Below are 12,730 nucleotides of genomic sequence, written 5' to 3' on the forward strand. Positions count from 1 at the left end.
GAGAAAACACGTGTTTTTAAACTTATTGCCTGCTCAGCAGCAAAAGCATTGGACTGTCTGTAGTCTGCTTGAACAAATTGGCGTTTGTCCTTGCAGCGCCGAGCTTGGTGCAACGCATCATTTTATTGACTTGTCAGATCAGCATTCAGTGAGTGGAAGAAAAGAAAAACTCTCCGCATCTGCAGACTCTAGTATTGGCCCCATAGACGACGGTCATTACCTCGCCCCTGGTTAACAGGTGCGTCCGATTCACATAGTTCCTTTCGTTTGTGTCTTGTTCTTTAACCTTCAGCCGAACATGTCAGTCAGATTTGACCAGAATTTGACTGACATCTGACCAGATTTGACCAGATTTGACCAGTCATTTCTGCCTCCCGCAGGTGGGGTGTATTGTTAAGAAATGGTATGAGGGGAAGAAGCAGGATAAGGCAGTGCCAGACCATGCAGACGAGTCGTTTGGGCCTAAATAGCCTCACAGGTCCGATGAGGACTGCAAGAGAATAGGGACTCTAAAGATGAAATGTATTTTTCGGCTTTAAAAATCTGAGGTTAAACAACTGTAAGGAATGCAGCTTCTAGGTAGAGCGTACCAAGTATTTTTTACGCTGGAATTTAAAATGTCCGATTAAAACCGCGATGGTCTCTAGGCTTCTTCGCACTACGACGGAGGTGTGCGGAGAAGCTCGCTAAAGGCGTCATTGTTGCTGAGACTAGATTTCCACTGCCTTTGCTCACACCCTGCCGTGCGTCGTCCGGCGTGGCCAAGCAACGCGCCATGCAGCTTACCTTCACTGGCGTTGGTTTCCGTCGTTGGAAATGTAGTGCCTCTATACATGACGTCATCACTGCACCCACTGTCTGGCGCTGTGCGCTGTGGAAAAGCCTAAACGCCGTTGCTGCTTTATTTGGCGCTTACGTCACCACTTCAAATGCTAGTACAAAAAGTCTTCGCATGATTTACCTGAAAGTCACCGCGCATTCCATCCCTTAAAGCTTGAGTAGTTCGAAAATCTATTCAATTACCCATTAACTTTATTATGATGCGATTACCTTTTCAGTCGTATAGGCTTTTGTCATGAATGAACTTTGGCATGAATTCGTCGTACACTGACGGGACAATTATTCCGTGTATAATCTCCATGAGAAAGTTATATGCGCTTTACCAGCTCCACGACCATAATTGGAAGGCAATCCGCAGCTTGTTTTATTGCAAGGTATTGTGGCGGCAATGCTAAGGGGTTGAGCTCTTTAATATACCTGTATTTAAAAATAAAAAAAACTAAGAATCGTTGAAACCGGGGAAAGGTGGGAAAATATTCTTTTCTATCGGTAGTGCTGGTTAGGCTGGCCAAATAGTTCCGTAATTCTTTAAACAGACGACTGTTTTACAGAAAGTAGAAGAACACTCACCCACATGTCGCCAGAGGGACAGGAGCCCACGACCTCCGCATGCCGAGGGTGGTGCTCTACCCTCAGAAATAAGACGATGGCTGTCTCGCCTTTTAATTTCAGCGTATTCGTGTTGCGAGATTAACACTTTGGAAGTGTTTATCAGCGCCATAGCAGTGAACACTCTCTGTAGTGGTGAACCCTCTCCGACCGTAACGGCGGACGCGGATTCGTGGAACTTTTTATACCACAAGTGCCACGTAGAACGCGATCGAACGTAAAAGATGGCAGCTGTGCGAAAGCCGTTTTAGACTACCTACGGGATGAGGACCGCAAAAACCGAGACCCTCATTATAGTAATGAGCCGACAAGGATAGGGGGAGAGGGTCTTGTTAAGATACATGCATGGATGAAAACAACGTTCGAGGCAAGCACGAACAACACTGGGCTGCACTAGCTCACTAGCTTCGGGCCCTAAAATTACCGTGCGGCTGTGGTCACATGGCGCAATCCCATAAGTGTACTGCATCCATGACGCTCAAAGTAAAGAACAATGAATCTGAAGCGTAAGGCCCGTAGTCGACAAGAGAATTTAACATTTTCTCCGTAGACTTGCACGATAATACTTTCGTGTATTTCGCATTCCAAAAAATGAACAGACAACGCGCAGCAAACACAAATAACAGTTCTGTGACACAACTCGGAGGAGTGCGTTCGCGTTTGTTGCCGACGCACGGATGAGCGCACAGCCCGGTGGCATGTGCAATGCCGGAAATGAAACACGTTGAACAAGCAGTCTCTCAACAACAGATGACGCGGCGCTTTGCAAAGCTGACTCGCGCTTTGTACAAAACGAAGTCCCGATCGGTGGTGACGAGATGACGTGAGGTATATGGTCACGCGCAAACGCTCTCGTGTCTTTTTGGCACACTCCATCCACTCGCGCACACACACGCACACGTGAGAGTAGACGCAGCTTTGGGCGAAACAGTCACCGGGCTCTGGCATCACGTTCAGAATTCTTGCGTATGGCACATGATCGTTCACTGCGGCTGCTTCACAGGAAATGCAGGTCCTGAGGCAGCTCGCTCACAGCGCGAGCATAGTCGCGTGCGACAAGGTTGCTTGCACTGTCTGTCAAGGGTGAGGTCAGACGACCGAGAATTTCTTTTTGGTGAGTGTGCTGCTGATTCATGTTTTGCATTGCTTAGTTTGCAGTCTAGACTTAGGAGGAGATGGCTGCAGGAGTAGTGAAGGCGCGGTAATTATCTATCTCTTGATGGACTCCTGAAGGAGATGGGTGAAAGGTGCGGAAAGGCGGCAGAGAGACAGACGGGCAGGTGCCTGCCTCGCAAGACATTCTATAGACTTTGAAGAAACTCGGGATTCTTGAATCTACTGATTCTTGATGCCTTCATAATTGTGCTGCTTTTCGCAGAGTGCAGTCTTAATACTACACGGTTAATGACCGTAGAGCGATGGCAGTGCTGACAATCGTAACAAGCCGTCGTTTTCTAGCAAAACGACACCGACAACCTGCAAACAGTATGCCTCGGGCGCGCATTTTTATATCTGCGTTCGACGGCTCAGGAAATCACATTGCGAAGAAGTAGCGAGCCGTTGCGAAATGGCACTTGGGTTCATGGCAGTAGCAACAAGCATCACAGCCATCATAACTAATCTCTTATCCTTTTCCGGGCAAAAAAGAAAATAAAAATGCAAACAACTGCCAGAAAGGGTGAATAACAGCGTCTGCTCGAATATCAAAATAGTTTGAGTATCGTTGGCTTAGAAATGACGTCACGAGGCGTTAATGTAACACTTTACAGCAGACAACTCTTGGTGCAGAAAATTTTGCCTGCTGTCTTCAGCTTTAGCTTGTTAGGCTGTCTTCATTCAGCGGATTTCACAAATGATGTGCCGCTAACACGCACCACACACATCTCTACGCGCTGAAACGCCAGTTCAAGCGTGGATCGTGAAAATGTCCTGCGACCAGTGCTTAGCGCGATAGGAATCAATCCCAAGTCAGCTTTTCACGGTGAATCAATAGCTCCGCTCCGTTTCCGGAGTCCCACGTGACCAGTGCTACACTTCCGTCCCGGCAAACTCGGTATTGGGCACGTAACCGGAAGCACAGACGCGGCTCTTCCCGGAACCGGAACAGCACACCGTCACCGCGCGGTCTCCCGCCGCCAAGCTCGCCGAGCTGCGTCGCTTGCGGCACACGACGACCGTGATGGCGACGCCCACGAGCAAAGCTGCCACGAGCACGCTGGAGACCACAAGCCAGGGCAGCTCGTTGGCAGAGTCGCCCGCGCCGTCCGACCTGTAGGTCCAGGTGCTTTGCAGCGCGTCCGAGAGCACGATCTGGTGCATGTTGGTGCCCCGGCCGTTCTTGCCGATGCTCTCGGCCTCGACCAGCACGGAGCGCCGGAGCAGGTGGTGCTGGTGGCCGCCGTCTCCGGCCGGGAAGGCAGCGTGACGCTTGCCGAATCTCCTGGCGGTGTGCACCGCGCCATTTTCTTTGGCGCGGAGCGTGTATATGCAGTGGATGAACCATAGGGTGCCCGAGGCGACCTGCAGAGCGGTTGCGTTTAATGAGTCACATTCTTGAAAAACCTTAAGTTGTTAGTGCTGCGCTTTCTTATGTCGAAAGCTAGAAAAAAAGATGTACCATGAAGCCTGGTACTATTTGGAGTACAGCGGTACATGAAGATGTACCACTGTACTGAACACTGTACAGTGCAGCTGTGGCCTCGGCAGGTGTATCGGCCTTTTGCTTCAGGTTTCTCTTTTTTCTTTAGAAAAAAAAAATCAAAGACCTTTGACTATAAAGCCAAGCATTTGAGGGTGCACTTCGGAACAAGTTGTGCTATTCGTATCCATATAATGCGTCGCAATGCGTCGCAATGCGTTGCAATGCAACGGAGCACAGCTGGTAGTCGCGATTTGCCTTTTACGACACAGAGTGGCACTGAACGTCATTCATTGATGTCCGCCTCATGACACTCCATAAACTTCTGGCACAACAGCTTTTTGCGCTCTCTTATTTCGTTTCCATTATCCTCCTCCCTAGGTGTAAGTTAACCAACCCGAAGTTATGCATGGTTTACCTTTATAGGCACAGAAATGAGAAAAATTCGTCCCTTGCACATAGATATGGCGTCGAACTTTTCGATTTGAGCCAAAAAAAAAAAAAACACCGAAGAAAGTACGCGGAATTCAATTTTCAAAATTCGTTTTTAACCGAAGAGGTCAGTTTCCTTGGCATGGATGCTGTTTTTAGCTTAAGTAGGAATTACACAATGAAAGGAGGAAATCAATCACGTACGCCAGCCAGGCGCGTGTTGATATTATGGTACCTTTGGATTAGGCACCACAGTCGTGCGTTTTGTGGGACTGCTCCACTACCTAGCACGCCTCTACCTACCGAGAAGAACAAAATGATAAACATCCTTTTTGTTCCGTTTGCCGGCAAAGAAGAGCTAGCGTAATATTTCTTACGTATTACCACGTATTACGGACGGGTGTTCTGCCGCCGTCGCTTGAATGCAACCTCGTGCGAGTGACAGCGGTGCTCACCGCGCGCAACCGGGCGTGAAGGCGCCGATTTGTGTAATTTGTGGGAGCGCTGGGACGTAAAAATGGGCGACTCTTTGCAGCTTCTCAAAACTCACGAAGGCTGCTCGTTTTATATTTTTTTTGTCAAATGGTTATAGCTATAGGGTCGTACATCGCAGTTTTGTCTGCGTAGATGCGGTTGAGCACCAAGGTTGAGCCCGTTACCCCAACTGAATTGACTAAAAGAGGACTGTAAGCGACAGCAAATTTTCTTCACTTACGGCCGCGCATATGCACAGGTTATGCATACTTCTAACAAAAGATATTTTCGCAACAAAAGTTACAACGAAATTCTAAAAACCTTATTAACTTTTTATTTATTGAATACATTCTTATTTTCCTGCCAATAAAACGTCGACTGCGAATGTTTAGCAAATTTGTCAACCTTAACGAAGTAATCCGCGGCTTCCGTCAAGTTCGAAATAATGGATTTTTAACCGAAGCATAATTTCGAAATGTCCATTCTGTTCTCTTCAGGCGTCTGTTGAGGAGTACTGTTTTGATCTATAGCTTCAGCATAATTAGCACCAAAGAGGTTGGAAAAGCGGTCTCCACCTTGAAGAGCGGGTCGGCGAGGAAATAGAAGCCGTCGGTACCCGGATCGTTCCACGTGGCGGCCACGTCGGCGTCGCCAGTATCGGACACCAAGCTGGCATTGAAGAGGGCCCCGTGCAGCTGAGACGATACAGTGCTGGGAGCCTCTTTGTCCTGTGAGGGTGGGGAAGAGGCGCAGAGAGAGAACAAGGATGATGCGAGGTGCATACACTGGTCACCAACATTTCTATACTTTCTTTTCTGCGTAGAAGAAAACAGCATTGAGAGGAAACATGACAAAGAATCCAACATGATGTACCGCTTGAAGTACGGTTGAGGTCGGAGTAGTTTCACATTGCATCCTTATTTAAATTCCCGCTAGTAACTACAGGAAGGGGAAAAAGAAGATAGATGACTATGTGAGGGACTAAACCACTGTATGGTTCATTTTAACAGAGGGACTAAAGGGTAAATTGGTTTTTGAGGAAAGGAAAATGCCGCAGTATCTGTCTCGCATACCTCGGCAGGTGAACCGTAAGGGAAGGGAGGAAGGCGGGAATGAAAGAAGGGAGGGAGGTGCAGCAGTAGATGTCTCCGGAATAGAGGATCTTTAACGTCTACTGACATCGCACAGCACACGGGTGCCTTTTGCGTTTTGCTTCCATCGAAACACGGCCGCCGCGGTCGGATTCGAACCTGGGTACTCCGGCTCGGTAGACGTGCGCCTTAACCACAGAGCCATCGCGGCGGGTAACAGGGGCACTGTTTCTCGCCATATCTGTTTTGACGTCCCGGTAGATTTCGGAAAGCCGGCGCGAAGGCTTTCGGACTCATAAGCCTAGGGTACCAGGAGCCTGTTCTGCAAACTAGCGGCTATCATTTGGCGCTTTCGCTCAGAACGCCGGGCAACTCAGCGGCGCTCACAATGATCTTGATGACGTAGCGCAGGTTGGCCGACTCCGCAATGCAGCCGTAGTCTTCCTGGTCGGGTTCGTAGCGCGGGATGTAGCCGTCGACCCCCGTGCAGAGGAAGCACTTCTCGATGAACAGCGCGAACGAGTGTCCGAGGCTTTGCAGGGGGCTCACCATTATCTTGCCGTATATTTTGTCACCTGGGGGTCAAAGTACAAGACAAGCATATAGCAGGCCGTTAGTTATTACTGCATAAAAAACTTCCACATGCTTCGCCGTCTTCGGGGACGGTGCGGTAGCCGTAATGGGCCGAGACGTCGGCTACCACAGCTGGTAGCATGCACAAGAGGTTATGCTGAACGGGTGATCCTTGACTAGGCAACAAAGCCTAGCTCCTTGTGCACAAAAACTAAGGACTTACATAGTTTTTTTGAGCTGTTCAGCAACTTTTGAATGCTTCAGAAGCTCTATAGCTCATACAGAGATAACTCCGAAAGCCTGAGGAAACCGTGCTTGCCAGCCACGAGTTTTCATAGTTTTGAATCTAGTCACGCAAGCGTTAACTGCGTCAGAGGAGTCGGATATCAGCCCCCGTGAGGAGTTCAAGCAAAGGGAGCAATGCGCGAAGCACCAGCCCGTTGCCTCTAGTGCCCGCCCACCTGGCACAAAGGAGACGTCGACGTCGTCTTCTTCAGCCTGCTGATCGGCCTGTTGCTGCTGCTGCTGCTGTTCGGGCCGGCGCAGCCACAGGTCGCGGCGCCGGGTGATGTGGAACTGCGTGTCCAGCGAGAAGCGCGTGGGCACTGGGTCGCTCACTTGCTGGAACTGGATGGGCAGCTCGAAGGGCACCGGCTCCTGGGGTGTGCACCGCATCGGCTCCGAGAAGCGGGTGCCCTCGCGCACGGTGCACGGGACCAGGTGGATGCGGTAGGTGCCCGAGTAGTCCTTGACCTGCGCCGCCACGCCAGCCATCAGCGTCAACAACGCTCGAATGAGAACTCTTGTACAGCTACGGCTACTTGAGCTTCCTTCGAAGACTTTCGCCTGCTTCAGCTGTTGCAATAAGAATACTGATCATAGCAACAGTAGAAGAGATGGAGGTATAAGAAAATGACAAAATAAAGTGGTTCGCATTCGTATTTCATTATTTCATGAAGAGATAAATATGGCAAAGAAAGGTGAAAGAAAAGCGTCAAGAAGTGAAGAGAGATGAGCTGAAAGAAAAGGATGGTATCACACGCGTCCCTTCATGCATGCATTTGAAGAAGTAAAGCGCGTCTTGCAGTACATACGTCACAGCAGACGCGCATTTAGGTCAGCTGTATATAATGGATGCAAGCAAGTATATTCTCCCACTCCGCGTTCATACGTCACCGCAGGTGTTAGAAAAGTAATTTACAAAGAAGTGATGACACTTCCGGGCTGGAATGTCACCTGCCTCCAGCCAATCGGTGAATTCTATGTGCGAAGAAGCAGTTTGGCTACATGGGGCTTCTAATGTTAAAATAAAGAAGTCAGCGTTGTGTTCGTCCGTCCTTCGTTCTCCGTCCTTGCTTTTCGCGTTGTGATCCTGACGATGTTTCGCTTCCTTCTTGAGTATTTTTCAGTGCATCAGCGGCATACATTTCGAAACATGTGCATTTCATGCCTTCAACAGCTGTACTTGCAAGCGCCGCTCACTCAAGAAAGGATAGCTACGGAGCCATCGTAGTCTTTTTTTTTTTTAACGTAATCTTTGATCCGGGCTGTATAATCAACCACATACTTGATACGAATGACGGAATGCGTGGCCTGGACTGCCGTTAGCGCCCCAAAACGATAGTCATCGGTGTGGGATAATGCTCTCGGTATGTTTACGGTGGCTGACGACAGCTGGTGCGCAGCTCACTTTGACTGCTTTTACGCTTCTGCCTCAACGGCCCGCAAAGCTCTTTGCAGTTTTGTTATCGCGGGAACCAAAAATTGCGCGCTAAGCTGCCGCAATTCGCCCCAGCTATCGTCAGCCACAGTAAACATACCGAGAGCATTATCTCGCAACCGATTACTATCGTTTCGTGGCGCTGACATCAGTCCAGACCATGTGTTCCGTCATTCGTGTTAAGCCTGTGGGCGGCTGCACATGTAACACTCCGATCCGCACTGTTCTGATAGAAAGATTTTGGAACTGATGCAGAAAAGAGAATAAACGAGAATATAAGCGCAGGGGAATTTGTTACTCACAGCGACATCCGATATGAATTCCCACTCCTGCTGAGCCTCGCTGTACGTCGCGTCTCTCCGGATGAGCTTGAGTGTGAACGTGAGGTCGGGCTGCTCTTCGGACGTGACGTACGACATCTTCTTCAGTTCTGCGATCACATAAAGCCGAAGTATAGAAACTCCTGCACGCGCTGACCTTTTGCGCCAAGTATGGCGTAAATAAAAAAAAAAGTGCGCCGTTTTTTCAACTTTCATGACAAGTTAAGTTCTTCGCCCGATCTGAGGAGTAGAACGAGTTGTTACCTCGGCTTTCTAGGATGTACTGCCCGTGAAATCCGGCCACCGTTCGAAATCGCACGACTAGCTGTCCGTGGTCGTTGATTCTCATCTGGGTCGGGTATATACTGCCTGGAAAGGGAGGAACAAGAAGTGCTTTCACATCCATTCTGTACTGCATGTTGGCTGGAAATGAGAGCTCCGAGGTCAACTGCGTCCAATTCTTCCTGTGAGTAAAAATCACTGCGGCTCTGTGAAAATCCCATTCAATATTTCGAATTACATTGCCGATTAAGAAACTTTAAAAACAAGACTAAATTTCGATGTCTGTGGTCATCATTTTCGCAATACAATCTTGCCACATAAAATCAAAAATTCAAAAACTTGATTAGTTAAGTTAATCATTCGTCTAACTACTGATCTAAACGAGGTACATAATGCCCGCCTAGCTGTATAATCCTGCTCAACAGACCACACAGACGTATTTCTCAGAGGTTTTAAAATAAAAATATGCAAATGAAAAAAATAACCTCGTACAAGCTGCATTTTAGGCGAAGGCACACTCTCTTTGCGATTGGAGTATGACAGTGTTAAATTTGCCTTCAGTGTCCCCTTAAAAAAAGGACCACAAGAAGCGTTCAGGTCAGCTGAGTGGTGCACACTGACCATTGAGGTGGGAGTCGAGATATGTGGAGATGCCGTGGTCCCAAAGGATGGCCGTGTTGTAGACGAAGCTGATCTTGAGTTCGGTCACCATGTCGCTGTGCTGCCAACCGCCCACGGCGGCCGTCGAGTGGAGAACGTAGGACACGTACAGGGGGACTGACATCGACACGTACGACTGCACCAGGTTCAATGCCTGCGCAGGTGACGTCGGTTATCGAGTTGCATAAAAAGTTTACGCTCGCTTCGTTATAAAAATCGAGGCCGCTTTCTAGCAAAATCTCTGGGGTTTTAAAGCGTGTGCACTTCACGCAAGCGGAAGTGAGTTTTTCACAATAAGACAGATCTGTAAAGATCTTTGTAAGCATTGTTATCTATGCAGAGTAATTCAGAACACTACGTGGCTGCCCCAGTACAATAGAATAGCCGCCATAAGCAGGCTCCATATGCCTTATAATGCAAATGGAGCCTGCTTAACACAAGCACATAATTTGCCCTACCATAGCTTAAGTACTAGTAGTAAGCAACTTTATTTATGGCGCAAATTAAGTGTCCATTACGTCGGCGGCCTTTCTTATCAAGTATCGCAAAACAAACAGCCGTTCACCGTTCTTGTACTTGCTTTGCTGTATCTCACTTTTGCATTGCGGCGAAGCACAACTCATAACAGCCAACTAGAGAATATTTAGCATTTTGCAAGTGCGCTTTTCCGCATAACTATGTTGCCAAAGACACGATGGCTGACTTTTCTGTAAAAAACAAAAACAAAAAAAACTGCGAGGGCTACAGAACAGGCACTAAGGGTGTGGACAGAATGTAATAAACGTATTTTGGAAGAATCGAACAAAAGAACTAGTCCTCCTTGCTTTGTTTCAGCTGGAAACGCATGGCCAGCCATCTTGTCTTGAGCAATGTTGTTATGCGAGAAAGTGCACTTGCGGAATTTTGGTTTGGTTTGGTTTATGGGGTTTAACGTCTCAAAGCGACTCAAGCTATGAGCGACGCCATAGTGAAAGGCTCCGAAAGTTTGACCACCAGGAATCCTTTAACGTGCACTGACAACATCGCACAGAACAGGGGCCTCTAGAATTTCGTCCCCATCGAAATTCGACCGCCGCGGCCGGGATCGAACCCGCGTCTCTCGGGTCAGCAGTCGAGCGCCATATGTGCCATCGCGGCCGACACTTGCGGAATTTTGAATATCCCTGTACTTCCTCAATGTTTATATACCGGTACGCCAGATTCTCGAGCAGGGTAGGGTACTGGTTGTTGTAGTTTAATTCTTTTCAGGGTGTGTAGTACAGCGTGTCGTTGTGGTTGTGTTTCTCGCGAGGGTGCCTTGCTTTTCTGCGGTTCTACGAGGACCGCTGCCCACTGAAGATGGTTTATTTTTGTAAAACAAAAAATTTTTTCTTCAGAAGCTTGATCACATTTTCTAAACTATTTGACTCTGCTAGCAGCGCGAGTATATATGTGTACTCAAAATTAAAGAAATGAAGGAATAACATAGTGTCATGACATTTTCTCCTAAGCCTCCTAGCTCGTTGTACTTTTAGAATTCAGCAGTTGGAAGCATATACTTGCCTGCCCGTCATGATTAATAGAACCACCGCAATCAGAAACCAGTTCTGAAAGAGTGTAGTAAGCTGTCCAGTTCCACATGCAGGACTCAAGATCCAGGCTCTTGTAGAACCTGTAAAAAGAAGGCAGCTGTACAAACTTGTCTGAGAGAAGTGTAAGCGCCAATAGATGAAAAATTAATATACAGTGTACTTACTCCAACGTGTTTGTTGCCATTATATATCTTCGCACGAAGCCTGTAGTCACGTGATACACTCAAGGGAAGGGAGGTACGTGGTCATGGTGAATAACTTCGTTTCAATGTTGCCCTATGCTATGCGAGGCTGTGGCCACAAGTTCAAAGTTATAACTTTGCACAGATATGCTACAATGCCTTTAGTCATTTTCCTTTTTCTTCACTAAGATCTCGTTTCTTTGGTGCCGGCTACAATAATCAGTCCTGCCGCTCGTTTGTGTTATTAGCCGCTCCCGTCGTAGACCTCTGCACTTAATTCCCGCCAGCGGACGGGCATATATATTGTGCCCCATGACTCCATTATAGCGCCGCCAAATCTACAGCTATGGTCAGCCCAATCAATGATAGTTAATTGGAGGGAACATTACCTGCTGTTGTATCATCTAGTTACATGGGTGACTCCTCAGTCAAATTAATATTTATTTTCAATAAGGTGCCCTTCACAGCTGACTTCAATAACAATGTTCACCAGTTTTGACGGGTGACAAGTCAAGCGGAGGCGTTTCCGTCAAAAAGCGGTTAAAATTTGGAACTACCACTTTGCGCGAGCCAAAAGAGCATATTCACGCCCTTCTGGTATGCAGCACTGAACGGAACTCACGGTATAAAGTACAAGCACTAGTATGATTTTATTTCACACTGATTTTCAAGATACACAGGGCCGCCCAAGAGGCCAAAACCGGAGTCCACCTTATTTCTTCCCCGTTGTCCTCTCTTATTAAATTAACAGCACTCTCTCTCTCCGTGACACTATATTTTAACATATAATTTGGCAAGACATGCAGCACATACAACACTCCACAATTTTTTTTACCGGAACGCCGGCAAGACGGTGCTTCAGCCCTCCATCCAAGATCGCTGTGACGAAACAGCTAAACCACCGTCTGGTACACGCTCCCGCGATATTACTAAAAAAATTTGCTGTGGCTTAGCTTGGTTAAGCCCGGTAATTGCGAAAGCAATATCCGTACCTGCGCCATGGTTCAGCTGGTAGTGTAGCTGGTTGTGGTGCTTGGGGTTAGACTTGTGGTGATGCATCGGTTATACAACCAAATCCAATCCAATCTAATCTAATCTAATCTAATCTAATCTAATCTAATCTAATCTAATCTAATCTAATCTAATCTAATCTAATCCGATACAATCACATCTAATCCAATCCAATGTAATCCAATCCAATCCAATGTAATGTAATCTAATCCAATCTAATCGAAGGCCGCCGGTGGTGGCACCGCCACTACTCGCAGACGGCGCGAGATGGTCACCCAGCTCTTCGGCGTGACGTCACACAGAGGTCATGCGAAAGGTCATTTCATG

The 12,730-nt window shown here is 47.7% G+C and overlaps 1 protein-coding gene across 1 annotated transcript in view; it reads right to left on the minus strand.

Annotated features, from left to right (window-relative positions):
* Nucleotides 1–2,001: 2,001 nt before the first annotated feature.
* LOC149372556 (FRAS1-related extracellular matrix protein 2-like) overlaps nt 2,002–12,730 on the minus strand; it is a 127,622-nt gene continuing 116,893 nt past the window's right edge. The window contains exons 17-24 of the mRNA XM_089567054.1: nt 11,182–11,290; nt 9,601–9,793; nt 8,962–9,066; nt 8,680–8,807; nt 7,119–7,410; nt 6,472–6,659; nt 5,569–5,721; nt 2,002–3,969 (exon numbers count right to left, since the gene is read on the minus strand). Coding sequence (XP_089423180.1) covers nt 3,478–3,969; nt 5,569–5,721; nt 6,472–6,659; nt 7,119–7,410; nt 8,680–8,807; nt 8,962–9,066; nt 9,601–9,793; nt 11,182–11,290 — 1,660 coding nt within the window. The 3' untranslated portion in view covers nt 2,002–3,477. The remainder of the gene's footprint in view (nt 3,970–5,568; nt 5,722–6,471; nt 6,660–7,118; nt 7,411–8,679; nt 8,808–8,961; nt 9,067–9,600; nt 9,794–11,181; nt 11,291–12,730) is intronic.

The sequence above is a fragment of the Amblyomma mixtum genome, chromosome 1 (assembly GCF_055824585.1).
Source record: "Amblyomma mixtum isolate Tamu chromosome 1, ASM5582458v1, whole genome shotgun sequence".
NCBI lineage: Eukaryota > Metazoa > Arthropoda > Arachnida > Ixodida > Ixodidae > Amblyomma > Amblyomma mixtum.